At 52.7% G+C, this 16426-nt stretch overlaps 1 protein-coding gene across 2 annotated transcripts in view; it reads right to left on the bottom strand.

The window, feature by feature from the left end:
• The window catches only part of GARNL3 (GTPase activating Rap/RanGAP domain like 3), a 150324-nt gene continuing 134481 nt past the window's right edge, over positions 584-16426 (bottom strand). For both annotated transcript variants that reach the window (XM_021069215.1, XM_005660437.3), the window contains 7 exons: positions 11302-11368; positions 8863-8970; positions 7344-7462; positions 5838-5976; positions 4337-4552; positions 3623-3749; positions 584-1688 (listed from right to left, as the gene is read on the bottom strand). In XM_021069215.1, coding sequence (XP_020924874.1) covers positions 1511-1688; positions 3623-3749; positions 4337-4552; positions 5838-5976; positions 7344-7462; positions 8863-8970; positions 11302-11368 — 954 coding nt within the window. In that variant the 3' untranslated portion in view covers positions 584-1510. The remainder of the gene's footprint in view (positions 1689-3622; positions 3750-4336; positions 4553-5837; positions 5977-7343; positions 7463-8862; positions 8971-11301; positions 11369-16426) is intronic.

The raw sequence follows: 16426 nt of genomic DNA, 5'->3' as shown, positions 1-16426 counted from the left end.
AGCTCTGGAGTCAGAGAACTCAGGTTCAAATCACTGCCTTTTTCTGAGCCTCAGTTTCCTTATTTGAAAAATAAGAATAATAAAACCTGATTCACAAAACTCGGGGGAGGTCAAGATAGAGTATGTAGTTGATCTTGTGTTTCCAGCCTCCATGTGAAAGGGGCGTAACATGGGAGAAGGGGAACGCTGAGCGCTGCAAAGATGATGAGGACACTCCTTCTGTCACGGACACCCCAACTGGGCACCCCAGAAAGCACTGTCTTTAATCCTCTCCCTGCTTGCCTTCTGCTGAAGGGGACCAGACAGTCTTCACCTTGGATCCATCAGGTTGGACCATTTGGGCAAGAGGCAGAGACGGGAGCTCTCCCCACAGGGTGCGAGGCCCTCAAGGAGGTAGGATCCAGACTTCCGTGAGGTCTGTCTGTCAAGATCCAGGCCACAGCAAGCACAGGCCTCTGCACTTACAGGAAAGACCTGCAGAAGGGACTCCTCCGAGCCTCTTTAACAGGGGAAACAATGTCGGCTTCTTTTGATGAGTAATTTGGGCAAGACAAGCTATAATAAAATGGAATCGGTAGACCAGTGCCAGAGGTAAGGTATCTTCTTTGCACATTCAAACTGTTACAGTGTCAGTGAAATGAGGTTTTCCTCCTTTGATCGCCCCTGGCTAGAGGCTGACACGTCACTGTTTCACTCGTATCTGGCCAAACGCACATTTTCTTCATACTCTGAGGCGGGAGCAACGGAAGGTAGAAACATGATAAGAGGAAGGAACGTCACTTGGTTCATATGAACGAGCGAAGCAGACAGGAACAAGGAGAGGGAACTTGAGAATGATGACTTCGAGGACAAAGAGTAACTGTTTCTTGGTTATATGATTTCACAGGAACAATAAAATCAAAAAAATAATCTTAAGACGCTTAACAGGCTCCTACAACTTATTATTTTTCACAAGACACAAGGAGAAAGAAGCAGGAGCTTCTAAGATCTAAAAATTCGTCTTTTCTCAAAAGTCTCTAGGTAGGAACGCAGCTGGTTCCAAGCACAGTGAACGGAAACAGCAACAGGGGCCAAAGATGCGGAAAGAAAACTTATCTGTAATAAATTTTAAAGGCAATGGCTTTTCTTTATAAAATCAATCTTATGTGACAAATCAAAACTATAATGAAAAAATAATTTTTCCATCCACGTATATAAAATATAAGAGAAGGTTGCCGTACATAAGAATGAACATTTTTGATTTATTCAAAGTTTCAATCTAAAACCTCAATGAAATCTACCACCTTTATTACAAGGGGACTGATGATTCCTGAACAGAATGAAACGAAGGTCAGAAAGATGGCACCGGACATGGGAGAGTGACCCAAACTGGCCGAGTGTGCGGAGGGTTTGGTCCAATAGATCACAGACAGGCTAAAAGCCACGTTTTGTTGAGAAATGATGTCGGAACTGGTTAAAGAGTATAAACCTCCATAAGAAAATGAGCGATGGCAACCTCGACAGAGACGGTTTACTTCAAGTCGATAATGTCTTCGTCCGAGGAAGCGGTGAGCTGAAAGGGGCTCCTGGCCCAGACTGGGCTGCCCGCTCGCTCTGCCACAGGGTCCTGGTCAGAGCGCGGCGGCTGGTAACGCCCCTCGGCACTGGGTTCACAAGTGGAAGGACTTTCCAAGGAGCCCGATGTGATCCTAGGAGAGAAGAGTCATTGTGAACGGATCCTGGGGGCCCCGCTAAGCTGGCTGTTCCGTTTCCTGCTCCTCCAAACTCAGGAGCCTGTCTCCCCAATCCCCCGCCATTATGGGGGGAGGCGAGGAAGGGCAGGGGTCACCCCCTCCCCAACAGAGTGGGGTTCAGCAGGGAGACAGCCCTACCTCATGGGTTGTGGTGGAGTTTTTTTTTTTTTGTCTTTTTAGTTCCATGATGGGAACTCTCGTTTTTGTGGGTTTTAAAAGCCAGTGATGGAGTTCCCATCGTGGCTCAGTGGTCACAAACCCAACTAGTATCCATGAGGACTTGGGTTCAATCCCTGGCCTCGCTCAGTGGCTTAAGGATCCGCTGTAGACATGAGCTGTGGTGTAGGTTGCAGATGCAGCTCGGATCCCATGTTGCTGTGGCTGTGGTGTAGACCAGCAGCTGCAGCTCTGATTCCACCCCTAGCCTAGGAACTTCCATATGCCTCAGGTGCAGCCTTTAAAAGCAAAAAAAAAAAAAAAAAAAAAAAAAAAAAAGCTAGGGCTGACACATAAGTGTTTGAGGCAAATCCAGAAAATGTCACTCTGTCTAAACCCCTCCCCTGGCTCCACATGGCCGGAGGACAATGCTGAAACTTTGGCCTGAGTACAGGCCCAGAGGCCACTAGACCGGCCCAACTGACCCCTCCAGCCTCCTCCCAGCCCACCTGCATGCTCTCTTTTTTTCTCCTGCTTACAGGACACTCACTCTCTTGAAACCTGCAGTACCAATTCAGGGACGTCATTCATTCAACAAGTAGCCGGGTAGCCTACAAAACCCCCCAGCCCAGCCTCCGGCCGCTCTTGACTTTGCACCCTTCTTTGTGCTCAAGCTGATCTACTCTTCTTTCTCTTACTCTCTCTCCTCAGAGGCTTTGCCCCTGCTGTTCCCAGCTCAGAGGGGCTGTTCCCCCAGCTCCTTCGCATTCGAAGCTCAGCTCAGGGCCGCTTCCTCCAAGAAGCCTTCCTTGACCCCCACCTCCACCTCAGGGGACTCTCCACCACCCCCTCCACCCCATCACTTAGCTTCTTTTCAATTTCCTTGCCGCGCTTGTCATTAATGGAAACGACCGAGTTTGCTTAACTGTTCACAGGTTGCTTCTCTGTTTCTCTGCACTAGAAGGTCAAGTCCATGAGGGCGGGGGCCTTTTAGTGGGGGCTCAAAAACATGTGTCGGGTGACAGCGCGAGTGAGTCAAGCGATCGAGCTAATGCCTGCTTGATCTATGAGACTTGGCTCAGCCTTCCCTGAGGTTTGAGGGCCCCCTGCCCCCGGGGTGGCCTGAATGGCACCCCTCTTTCTTCGGCATCGCCTGCCAGCTTGGAACGGTGTAATTCCTAGTATGTCCTTGCTGGCCTCCCCTGCCGCCTGTGAAGCCCTTGAAGTTGAGCTGCACAGCCCAGCTCAGTGTCCGCTGCGCGGAGACCGTGTGTGGAATGAAGGAAGAGGGCCTGGCCTCAGGGGCGGGATGCTGCTGGAGGGACAGAGAGATGCTTAGAGGACAAGCCAGTGGGATTCGACAAACATTCACGGACCTGTGAGCCTGAGCTGCCATCAGGAAGGCGGTGCCCGTTCCTAGACCCACCAGAAGGACAGGAAAGAGTCTATTTCCTGTCGCTCCTACTGAGCACTTTTGCTTCAAAAAACCTCTGTCAATCTGGTGAGTGGAAAAACGTCTCCTATTTTAATGTGCATTTGCTGGATTGCTGTGCGGGCCCCTCCCCAGCAGGCTGTGTGCTCCCTGGGGATCCTCAGCTGGACCCTGGCCCTCTGCTGTGGCTGGCCGAAGGGGCCAGCCCATGGCATCACTAGTCAGCAGGAAGGGCCCTGCGGCTGTCCTGTGACTTGAGGGGCCCCCCGCCCTGAGCAGGGGCTGTTTGTTCCCTCTTTACCTGTCGCTGCTTGTCGACCTCACTGTCCCTGGCTTAGGGCCTCCTTGGTTTTCTTCCAAGCGCTTCCGGGCTTTTGCCTTGGGCCTTGGTGCTCCTTCTGACCTGGGTCCACTTTCATCGGAGAGGCCTGGTTGCAGGGGAGAATCACAGGTCCGAGGGTCACTCCCACAGTGCTCCAGAGAGACAGAAAATGCTCTTTTTCTCTCTCAGTTGGGTACCGGTACATTATTGGGATCAAGCCAAGAAGAACGATGATAACGTCTACATTTTTTGGATTGTTGTTATTTTTTTAGTGCTACACCTGCGGCATATGGAAAGTTCCCAGGCTAGGGGTCAAGTTGGAGCTGTAGCTGCTGACCTCTACCATAGCCACAGCAGATCTGTGACCTACACCACAGCTCACGGCAACGCCAGATCCTTAACCCACTGAGCGAGGCCAGGGATTGAACCCATGTCCTCATGGATACTAGTCAGATTCGTTACCACTGAGCCGTGACAGGAACTCCCAGAGTCTATATTTTAAAATAATTGCTTTTCTTGTCGTATTGGTAGAGGGTTTTTCTTTGTTTTCATTAGAGTGAATATGTGCCCTGATAAAAGGGCCAGTTTCTTTTTTAACTCTTTGCTTTTGAGGATCATAAAATTGAACATCCACAGATAAAACCAGCAGGTGTCTTTATAAACAGTGGAGATACGAGAATCAAGGGCCGTTACCCAGCAGCTCCCTGCGGGTCCTGCTGGCTATTTCTTTGATCTCCATGCGGGACAGGGACAAGGAGTGAGTGACAGGAATGGCTGCGATGCCGATGCCGATGGAGGTGGGCGGGGTGATGACCTTGGAGACCAAGGGCGACTTCAGAGGCCGCTCGATGCTTCTGCCCACAAGGTTTCTGAGTGGAATCTTGTACAGATTTTTGGACTGAATTTCACCTGAAATAAGAGTTTGAAAAGAATATCAGGACTTGGAGAAAAGTGCATATTATTTGTGAGAGGATAACTTCTGGCTCCTCCGCGTGATGAGCAATGAAGGACGATCTCGTGTCGCAGGCTGACCTCCCAGGTCTTGTGAGGGCAATAAAGTGACGGCACCCGACCACTCTGCTTTCTGAGGCCATCGTGTTCGTGGGAAGGTGGAATAAAATGGGAATAAAAGGCGCCCAGGGCTGGTTACGCGTGCACAGGAGGCCGGAGTTGACAAGAAAAGCAGGGCTGTCCTGCTGGGGGACGGGGGCTCATACAGATGACTCATGAGGTGAGAAGGTAGGAAAAGGGTGAGGCAGCGACCCCAGCGAAGGCCTGCAGGGCTCGAGGGCAAAGCCAGACAGAGCGAAAGCTGGGTGTGCAGAGTAATGCGGGTTTCATGGCGATATCCTTTTAGCTCAAAAATCCTGCCCTATCGTTAACATCCCTTGCTGGGTGGGGCAAGCTGGAATCTCTCTGGCCCTCAACCCCCGTTTCCCCATTGAAACAACTGTCTTCATAATGGGTGTGTTTAGGGGGTTCTCACAAGGTTTGAGAATGCAACCAGACTGCGATTTTTTTTTTTTTTTTATGGTCTTTTTAGGGCCTCACCTGAGGCATATGGAAGTTCCTGGCTAGGCGTGGAATAGCAGCTACAGCTGCCGGTCTATACCACAGCCACAGCAACTGGGGATCCGAGCCGCGTCTGCAACCTACATCACAGCTCAGGGCAACGCCGGATCCTTAAGCCACTGAGTGAGGCCAGGGCTTGAACCCCCATTCTCATGGATGCCAGTCGGATTTGTTACCGCTGGGCCACGATGGGAACTCCAGACTGCAATTTTTTTTTAATGGCTTCAAATAGTAAGTCCCTTAGGCAGCGGTCACATGTCAGTATTGGACCACGAACAGGAGAAATGAGAATGGATCAAAAATATCAGGGAGTTCCCGTCGTGGCGCAGTGGTTAACAAATCCGACGAGGAACCATGAGGTTGCGGGTTCGGTCCCTGCCCTTGCTCAGTGGGTTCAGGATCCGGCGTTGCCGTGAGCTGTGGTGTAGATTGCAGACGTGGCTCGGATCCTGTGTTGCTGTGGCTCTGGCGTAGGCCAGTGGCTACAGCTCCGATTAGACCCCTAGCCTGGGAACCTCCATATGCCGCGGGAGCGGCCCAAGAAATAGCAACAACAACAACAACAAAAAGACAAAAGACAAAAAAAAAAAAAATATCATAAGACAGTAAAACTGGACTTCACCTTCCCCCAGGGAAGAAGGAAACACTGGAGCATCTCGGCCTGGGGGTGTCTGAGGAGAATTGTGGGCACTGGCCCCCTTGGAGCTGCCTCCAGACGAGACCTCATTCACAGATGCGGTCGCAGTGAAGTATATATCCGACTAGAGAGAAAGAGAAGGCGTTACTGAGCCACTGGCGCTCGAGGCCCTGCACCCACCGGCCCTCCTGTCGTCACCGCAGAGCCCCACCCGCCCCCGTGCTCGGTAGCTGCATCTCGGGGCCTGTGGCACAGCGTTGCGTGCTCACTCTCCCCACTTCTTATCTGTGGTTGCTACACAGTGGAAAGGAGGCGATTTCCCACACACCTTCTGCGAACACAGACACACACACTTCCCGAACAGGGATCTCAGGCACCTGGGGGTTAGAACTGGAGAGGGTTTGGGATTCAGTCGGGTCCATTTCTCAGGTGGGGAAACGCGTCCTCATGCAGGCTTCTGCAGACACTCAAGCACACCCATGATGCTGGCTTTGGGGTAACGGCAGTGATGTGTGGGCGTGTGTGCAGGGGGGGCAGCTCCTACTCGGTCAGGAGGTACTGAGTTTCAGGGATTTTGCAACCTGGCTGCTAAGCACAGTCATTATTAAACTCAAATTATATTAAAAACAAAGTATTAAATACCAAAGTTCAACCGTTCCTAATATTTTACTGCACTGACTGTCATCTATGCTCTTGAGGCAATTTGCATGAACAGTGTTGGGGTGGGGGGCGGGGGGCGCCCTGTGATAGCAGCTCCCGGGTGTCACTTCCTAACTCCGTTCCGTGTTCACGCGGGCAGCTTGGGTCAATCGCGGTGGGACTATTTTCCCCACCATTTGGTTTAATGACTATGATTTCTAGGAGGGTGACAAATAGTTTAAGGGATCACCTATCAGATTTAGTGACAACAAACTTGGAAGAAGAATGAATGGATTGAGATATAAGTCCAACTGTAAAATCGTAGTTGAACTGCAGCCAGAGCGTGAGGAAGGAGTCCACCAAAAATGAACAAAAACATTTTGTGAGAGCCAACTGGCTGAATGGACTTTACAAGTATTATGCATTTTATTATTATTTATAAACTGTAAGCTATTTACAATTATTTGTAAATCGTAAGCTATTGATGTTTCATATCAGGAAAATTTATCATTAACTAATGTCCACATACATGTATGTACGGACACATCCACACCCGTTTTCCAGAGGGTTGGTGGTTAAACACTTACCAGCATCCCACTGGCACTGTTAGTGAGGTCCCTGCTCTCCCAGAACTGTCAGTACAGTGGGGACAGTATGCAGTCGCCCGGGGGGCCCAGGAGACCACACAGGAAAACCCAACCCACGCGTCTGTGGTCAGCTTTCTCATCTCCAGGTGGCGTGTCCCCCCCACCCCACCACGATGACGTGGTGTTGTCATCATGCGCTGAAACCTCATGGCGCTGGGGGCACCCAAAGCCCCTCAGCCAGGAACAAAACCCCAGTTCTACTCACCCTGGAGGCCACGAGCTGCAGCTGAGGCACGACGGCTGTGTGGACCAGGTTCCCGTTCACCACCAGGCGGATCTCCATGGAGTCGGTGGTGAAGGCCAGCAGGTACGGGAAGGCGCAGACTGCAAGGCAACCAGCGTCAGCGCCCAGCCCGGGCTGCGTGCGGAGCTGCGGGGACCCTCTCACGCCCCCTCGCTTCTCCAGCAACTCCCATCTCTCCTGTTCCTCTGGCTGCTTCTCTTCTTCCTTCACGGCTGCATGCTTCCCAGTTCTGGGGGCGCCTCTCTTAGTCACCAAGCTGCTGCTCAGTGAGGTGTCTGGGCTCCTCCCACTGGTATCCGGACCCCATCTTCCGGGGGCGCACTGCCCACCCAGGTCCTGGAGGTCCTCCCCCCACCCCCACCGCGCCACGGTCCACACCGCGGCTGGTCACCGCGCCCTCTCCTTCCCCAGCCTCCTGCCTGGGCACCTGCCTTTGCTCCTCCTCCACTCCGTCTCCAAGCCGCCCTCCCCTGCGCTCCTCCTGTGTGTCTGGGCAGGGCTGCCTCCTGTTCCTCACTGTCCCTCTCAGCATCCCTGGGCTTCGGTGGGTTTGCTGAGTTATTGGTTAAAGGTTGGCCCCTCTTCTTGAGATGGTTTTGGTGACTTTCAGGTACCATAGCTGCCCAGGTGCCCTGTGAGCCCACCTTTGTCTTCCTCACTGGCCACTTGGCACGCTCCTTGGCAAACGCATCACTCTCCTGCCTTCACCCCGACTCTTCCTGCCACCTGCACGCCTCTCGCCTGGATCTCTCACGTGGGCCTCAAGCGCTGGGGCTCAGACCTGAGCCATTTCCAGCCCACCCCCCCACACCCCCCGCAAATACACTAATGAATCTGCATCAAAACCAGACTGGTCCTCCCAGTATCTAGATGGTTCCTCTGCTCTCCTCTCAAAACCCTACACGTTTACCTGTCAACAAATGTTTTACTTTGAGGAAAAAAGTACTGACATTCTTGGCTCTGATCTGACTCTCGTCGGGCAGATGCCCAGCTGTGGCTCTTGAACCACAGAAACGAGGCTCCACCGCTCACGTCCTGACATTTCAGTGGTCAGCCAAGTACCCAAGTTTCTGTGCCTCCAGCCTCCCCAGCTTCAAAAGATATGAGAAAGATGCTGAATGCGTTGCGCTTCTCCCCCAAGTCAGTCAGAGTTTCGCAGCTGGAGGTCTTGCTCTCGAAAAGGAAATCAAGACCCAGAAACGAAAGGGCACCAGAAGATTCCCAAGCACTGGAAACATATCTAATTGCTCCCAAATGGTTACAGGCTCAGGCCCTGAGAGACCTGGCAGGAGCAGTGGAGGCCAACAGTCCCCAAAGCGGAACAAGATGAAAACAATTAAAGAAGACGACTCTGAATAGTCATGGGACTCACATAATTCATGGCCATTTAGCAGTAAGCTGGTGAGTCTGCTTATGCAGGATGGGAGAATTCAAATGTCTCTGTCTGGGGGGAAAAAATGATGATAAAGGGTCTTCTTACCAATCGCACAGGGAGCCTGGTTCCAACAGAACTGGAAATCTGACGCAGAGGGTTGAACCAAAAAAGAGCCACCATTAAACGGGCAAACCTTTTTATAGATGCAACTGTCTGCAATGAAACAACAGCGACTCATTTTTGTTAAACACGCAGGTAGCTGTCAGGAGACCATTGAGAAACAGACAACAAGAAAAGCATCCTATCTGCTCGTTCTTTACGAAAGCCGGTGCGAAGGCTGCCAGGACGAGGTTCTCGGGGGTGGGGTGCAGTCAAGGGCAGAGCACTATTGCTGCTGCCAGTCGTCACGGCTGCCATTTCTGGAGGATTTACTGTGGGTCAGGCACCGAGCTTTACAACATTCTCCTGTTTAATCTACGTAACCTTACGGAGCAGATGCTATTATTATGCTCATTTTACAGATGAGCACATTGAGGCAGGAGCAGTGAGGGAGCTTGTCCGCAGTCTCAGGAGTCCTACCCGGCGGGGGGCACAAGTTGGCTTGACTGCAGAGAGGAAGGGGCACTTGAGGGCAGCCCTCCCACGGGGTGGGGGGGGCACGCTCTGAGCCTCACTCGGCAGCACGTGTGTGACGGGAGCTGTTCAACCCTGCCCCCCACCATTTTGTTATGAAAACGTGAAGCCACATGCCTGAATCACCTTGGTAAACCTGAGCCAGCATGAGATTAAGGCCTGGTTAGTTCAATTACACTGTTCCTGGCCTGCTCTGAGCTCCAAACACAAGTCCAGGCGGTTTAGACCCTTCTGGAGTAAGAAAGTTCACATGGAAACAAAGGCCCCTTTTACTCCCGAAGCCCATCAGGTTTTAGCCGTATAGTCTTATTTTACATTATTTTAAAAAACAGCTTTACTGGCGTTTCCGTCGTGGTGCAGCGGAAACAAATCCAACTAGGAACCATGGGGTTGCGGGTTCGATCCCTGGCCTCGCTCAGTGGGTTAAGGATCCGGCATTGCCGTTAGCTGTGGTGTAGGTCGCAGACAAAGCTCAGATCCCGAGTTGCTGTGGCTGTGGCTGTGGCCGGTGGCTATAGCTCCGATTAGATCCCTAGCCTGGGAACCTTCATATGCCGTGGAGCGGCCCTAGAAAAGACCGGAAAAAAAAAAAATTACCCTGTGTGATATAACTAGCATCACTGCTCTCAATCAATCCACATCTAGGCTGAGAAAAATGTGTTATTGTTTCAGTTAGACTGGGTAGCCTTATCCAGGAAAATACCTTACTACCACTGCCTTTAGCTTTAAAAAAATCCTTTTTTTTTTTTTGTCTTTTTGCCATTTCTTGGGCTGCTCCCGCGGCATATGGAGGTTCCCAGGCTAGGGGTTGAATCGGAGTGTAGCCACTGGCCTACGTCAGAGCCACAGCAACACAGGATCCGAGCCACGTCTGCAACCTACACCACAGCTCACGGCAACGCCGGATCGTTAACCCGCTGAGCAAGGGCAGGGACCAAACCCGAAACCTCATGGTTCCTAGTCGGATTCGTTAACCACTGCGCCATGACGGGAACTCCTAGCTTTAAAAAGATCCTTTTTGTTGTAGTATCAGATTAGCTTTTATCATATTAGCGGCATATGGAGGTTCCCAGGCTAGGGATCCAATCGGAGCTATAGCCGTTGGCCCGCACCACAGCCACAGCAATGCAGGACCTGAGCTTCGTCTGTGACCTACACCACAGCTCACGGCAACGCCAGATCCTTAACCCACTGAGCGAGGCCAGGGATCAAACCCACATCCTCATGGATGCTAGTCTGGTTCCCTAACCAATGAGCCACATCGGGAACTCCTCATATTAGCTTTTGAAATGCCGGAAGTCCTTAAAGACTCCATTTGATAGCTTTGGTCTGCGTGACACCCACTCTGCCACCTGATGCAAACTAAGGCAGCTGAGGCCAGGTATGCCAGGTTGAGGCGGATTTCATTAACACCTGAGAAATGGCAAAAGGTGGAAGAGAAGCCGTCGTTAAACTTTTGGGCACTGGACTCAGGAGGGCCCCAAACGTGAATGCAGGTTCTGCTGCTTGTCGCTGCACAGTCTTGAGAAAGGCAGTTCCCCGCTCCAGGCCTCAGGAGCCTTATCTCCAGATGACAGAGAGTAACGGACACTGAGGAGTCCCTGGAACAGCGACGGGGCAGACGGAGCCCAGGTCCCTGGTCGGAAGCCACTGCCATCACTCCCATGTCCTGGGACACCCCCTGGTGGGCGGCGCCTGCACGGCACCTCCCCGGGATCTCTGGCCCCCTGGGAGATCTAGGCAGGACCGAAATTTTAGATGCTCTCTGGGGTGCAGTTAAGGTCAGACGTCATGTAAATCTGAAGCCAAGTCCCTTTAAATTGTCCAGAACAACAACAACAACAAGACCCAGCCAAACAAAAGCCAGTCGATTCAGGCACACAGAGATACAAAAGCACATCATTTACTTACAGTTGTAACACAGGAGCAGACCGGCTTCTCCGTCTTCGTACACATCAATAGCTGCAACGAAATGAACCTGCAATGATAATGGGCAACGGTAGTGGGCAGGCTGGACACTGGCACTATGAAAAGACGTTCTCAAGTTAGGGCTTTCCGTAACCTTGGGCACCAGGGGTCATTCCCACCTCACCAGCTCCCACACTGCCACATGGGCAGTCGCGATGGCAGCGCACCGGACTTCCTCAGGTCTTTTCTTAGCCTTTGGGATGCTCCCCAGGCGGACAGCTCCACCGGCTCTACTGAACTGCCTCCTATGTGTATGGTGTGCTCCAGGCCACAGGGCTTTTCACGTGGGTTACTTGTTTCACTTGCATGCCAACCCCAGAAAGCAGGTGGCATTGCTCCCACTTTACAGATGAGGGACGTGAGGCTCAGAGGGCTGGAGTCGCTCTGTCCCTCGGCTAGTAAGTGCCCCCGCCAAGATCCCAGCCGGCTCTCTGCTTCTTTTCCTTCCTCAACACCCCCGGACTTCAGCCAAGCTTCCCCAGGGCCCCGGATGTGGTCTTGGAACCCCAAGATGAGGAGGCCTGCACGTCTACCCTTCCTCCCGCACTTCCAGGGAGGCAGCATGACGCGGCGCGGAGGGTGTCAGAAGCCCTCGCTGTGGCCTGGGGGAGCCTTCTTCCCGGGCGTCTGTTTCTGCGTTTGAGAAGACGGTCCTTAATCTGATGGTGTCCTTGGAACCTCTTGAGGTGGAAGACTCCCGCCCTCGAAAAATCTGCTTTTCCACTGCCTCAGAGTCTCCTCAGCCCTTGCAGTCCGGCCTCCCTTGCCGTCAGGGACACTGCCCTCTCTGAACTCCGAGAAGACGCCCTTCTCCCCAGACAGCTCACCCCTCCGTCCCGTTCTCTGCAGCCTTGGACCTGGGACACGGGACACGAGCGTCTCCCTCCTGCTCTCTTTCCCACTGCAGGTAATTCTCTCATTTAGCAAGATCGCCACCTTTATGGCTTAGATTTTTACTCTGCTCTATTTTTTTTTTTTTGTCTTTTTTTTGCCATTTCTTGGGCCACTCCCACAGCATATGGAGGTTCCCAGGCTAGGGGTCTAATCAGAGCTATAGCTGCCGGCCTACACCAGAGCCACAGCAACGTGGGATCCGAGCCTCGTCTGCGACCTACACCACAGTTCACGGCAACGCCGGATCCTTAACCCACTGAGCGAAGTCAGGGATCAAACCCGCAACCTCATTGTTCCTAGTCGGATTTGTTAACCACTGAGCCACGACGGGAACTCCTATTCTGCTCTAAATCTGCAAACTCAGACACACACACTCCTCAGCGCTCCAGCCCATAATCCTGCCTTTTGTTTCCCCCAGTGCAATAAATTCCTCACCCAGGGACACAGGAGGCCGTGTGGGGAGCAGACAGGAGACGACCCTGGTCAGACAGACCCGAGCTGCCATCCTGCCTGACCACCTGTTGCCTCATGGTCTGCAGCAAATGCTGCACCTCTGGCCCCAGGTCTTCGCCCGTGAACTGATGGACCGATGATCCGGACTCTGCTCACTGTCAGGACGATCCCATGAGGCCAGGGCCTGACATGTGATCAGCACTCCATGGAGGCTCTCATCTCTACATCACACGCGGCTACTTCCCTTCTGTTAGCAGATCTAGCCCCAGAGTCTCAGGGACTTCCCTTTCCATCCAAGTCCAGCAGCATCCTCTCCCGTGTCTCTCGGATGCCCTCTGCGTGCCCTGCTGTGCCCCGGGCTAGGCTGGACCTCCCTCTGGCTCCTCTCTTTCCAGCCCCTCCAGTCTCTGCACCGTCACCCCCAGGCCCTCGTCCTCACTGCTGTCACCCAAACACAAAGATCTCATGGCTGTGCTGAAGCCCCCTCTGGCCACCCTCCGCCAGGGCCTCTGCCTGGTCTCTGGCAAGGGCCTGCCATGGAACCCCTGCCCCTCCCACCCATTCTCACCTGGCATTGCACTAGGTGCCATTAAACAGGCAGAAATGAAAAGGCAGGGTCTTGCCCCTCAAGAAAACGCCAGAAAAGCCTGCAAGTACATAAAGCAGGATACAAGGGGGCAAAGGGCATAACCAGAGTGGTGGGGGCTTTGCAAGGCTGGGAGACGGCGAGGCCCAGGGGTCAAGAGCGCTGATTCTGGGATCAGGAAGACGTGGGGTCAAATTCCAAATAACTCCCCTGCTGCTCGGTACCAGCCCTCCATGTCAGTGATCTGCCTGGCACGCAAGCTCGTCTGCTTCCTGCTGCTCTTCTCCCCCCGCCCCACTGGTATCTCAGCTTCGTGGGGCAGAGGCCCTGCTGGCCTCATCACTGACTTCCTCAGCACCTAGATCAGGGCCTGTCAAATACATGCTTACCGAACGCACGACTGAGCACCTGAAAGCCCAGCTCTGCCCCCTGAGAGGAGTGTGCACTGAGCCAGTGGTGTAACCTCTCGGAACCTGTGTCTTCAGGTGTAAAACGGGAGATGAGAACACCTCCTCCTACGGGGCTGGGGACGCTGGGAGGTCACTCACATAAGCACCTGGCAAAGGGCCTGTCCATGCTCCATGAGTGTCAGCGAAGCATCGTTTAGCTATGGAACCCGCATCAAGAGGGTATTTCACACGAGGGAACAGCCCTTGGGGCCCCCTCGGGCCCCCTCGTGCCCAGGGAGGGACGCTTCCTGTCCCCGGCACTCTGACTTACAGTCATTTCTCAGGTGTCCCAGTGCTTGTCAGTTCAATGACGCCTATCTCAGCCAGAGGCGTCGAGCCCCAGGGGGTGTGACTGTGTCTGCTCTGCCGGACTGTGACCTTCCTGGGGGGAGGGCAGGTGCTGCCAGCTTTGTAGCCAGGACCTGCTCTCCCCATCACACTCCAGTGAGCCCCTGGATGCTGCAGAATGCTGAGCCAGGCAACCTGGGTTCAAGTCCTGCCTCTGCTACTTATTAGCTGTGTGGTTTTGGGTAAATACGTGACTCCTCTTTCCTGAGCCTTAGTTTCCTTTCCTGCAGAAACGGGGAAGGGAACAGCGCTTTTCTGTCAGGGCCACGGGGCTGAAAGTCAGGCGCAGAGAGCACCGCATGGACTTCATCGCTTCCCCCTGGGGCCCCCCATCATACTTCATCAGAGCTTCCTTCACACTTAGCACAGCGAGTGTTAATGCTTTGATACATAACGTCAGCTCCCCAGGTTAAGGGGCCGGGCAGGAGCTGTCCCTGCAGCCCTGTTTCTCGCCCAGGTGAGGACATGAGAATCAACTAGGGAGCTTTCAAAAGACCCATATTGTAGGTTCTTGCTCCTAGAGTTCCTGACATCATAGGTCTGCAGTAGGACATAGGCATATTGGCTTTTTATTTTTCCTTTACTTAGTTCATTTTATTGGCATTTTAAAATGATGCAAGTAATCTATGGCGGTTGTGAAGTCAGAACACAGCCTTGTAACCAGTGAAAGAGGTCACCACTCTGAGGTCTGTGTCCAGCCCTCCCACGTGCTTTTGGGGAGAGCTCCCAGTGGAGACTGGCCGGGGTCTGGGCAGTCAGTCAGGACAGGGACTTGGGCCTGGCGAATAAGGCAGAGACCCGGATCCCACGACCAGGTCTCAGTTCCCTCCGGAGAAGGCCTCTGTCTTGGGAAGGAGGCCAGTTGGAACTGGGGCAGTAGGTCACAGTCTGGAGCGGGGGCAGTAGGTCACAGTCGGCCTGCTGATAAAATGAACTTGACGCTGATTTTCAGAAGGCTGCTCTGGTGCTTCTGAAACAGGTGTTCTCCGGAGCTGGGATTGTCTTCGGCCCCAAGGTGGTGTTGGGGCCGAGAAGAGAGGAGGAATGGGGGCAGGAAACCAGGCCAGCTCAGCCCACATGGCCGTGCACGGAGCAGGCAGGCAGCGAGGGCAACTTGAGGCACTAAAGCTCCGACAGCTTGAGCAGGTCAACCTCCTTCTCCCGCCTCGGCTGCACAGGCCTGTGCTGCAGGGACGTGCTGGTGAGAAGCAAGCCTGACCCTGCAGGCGGCTTCTGAGCAGCTACGAGAAAGCGGGCTCTTTGCCTTCCGCATGTCTCTAGGCTTATCTTCCCAACCCGATGGTAAATTCCTGGCAAAGACCAGCCACTGTCTCGGCGCCTGTGCTTGCTCAGCAGACACCCAGCAGCTGCTGATTTAATAGGAAGGGATGTGCACACTGACCCGCTCAGATCCAGGGAAGGGCTTCACAACAACTAAACATTTTTTTTTAACGTGTTCTCTTAGAGAGAAGCTTTGTATCTTTGTTTTAAAAAGCAGATTGATGAAAAGACAGAAAAGCTTAGGGCTGTTTCTCACAGCTTTCAGAAGAACAAAGCACAGAAATCATCGAAGAAAGCTGTTTTTAACCCATTCCGCCCCCCCCAACCTCCACCCTGATCCTCATGAATCTTAAGAGAAAAAAAAAAAAAAATCCACAATCACGCTAATGAATTATCAGGGTAGTAAATAAAGGTTAATAATCATAGCCACCAGAAAAAGCAGGTTAAGTCTTAGAAAACTAGTTGCCAGGGAAGGATAGAGTCAACAAAGACCTGCTAGGCTGTTGTTTTTCTGCCTCTTTTAGCTGGTTGTACAGAGGTTTTTTTTGTTTTTGTTTTTTTTGTTTTGTCTTTTGTTTTTTTAGGGCTGCACTCGAAGCATATGGAGGTTCCCAGGCTAGGGGCCTACACCACAGCTTATGGCAACGCCGGATCCTTAACCCACTGAGTAAGGCCAGGGATCAAACCCGCAACCTCATGGTTCCTAGTTGGATTCATTAACCACTGAGCCACGATAGGAACTCCCAGAGTTTTGTTTTTATTAAAAAAAAAAAAATTGTTTTGGCCACACCCTTGGCATGTGGAAGGCCAGGGATTGAACCCATGCCACAGCTGCAACCCAAACCACTGCAGGGACAACACTGGATCCTTAAACCACCACACCACAAGGGGACCCCCCCACAGAGTTTTGAAAAGCATTAGGGTAAGAACTTTTTTTAAATGGCTATACCCACAGCATATGGAAGTTTCCAGACTAGGGGATGAATCAGAGCTGTAGCTGCTGGCCTACATCACAGCCACAGCAACCCCAGATCCGAACCACATCTGCGACCTACAC

The sequence above is a fragment of the Sus scrofa genome, chromosome 1 (assembly GCF_000003025.6).
Source record: "Sus scrofa isolate TJ Tabasco breed Duroc chromosome 1, Sscrofa11.1, whole genome shotgun sequence".
Classification (NCBI taxonomy): domain Eukaryota; kingdom Metazoa; phylum Chordata; class Mammalia; order Artiodactyla; family Suidae; genus Sus; species Sus scrofa.
Note: the sequence above shows the minus strand (reverse complement) of the source record. Positions and strands in the feature narration are given on the sequence as shown.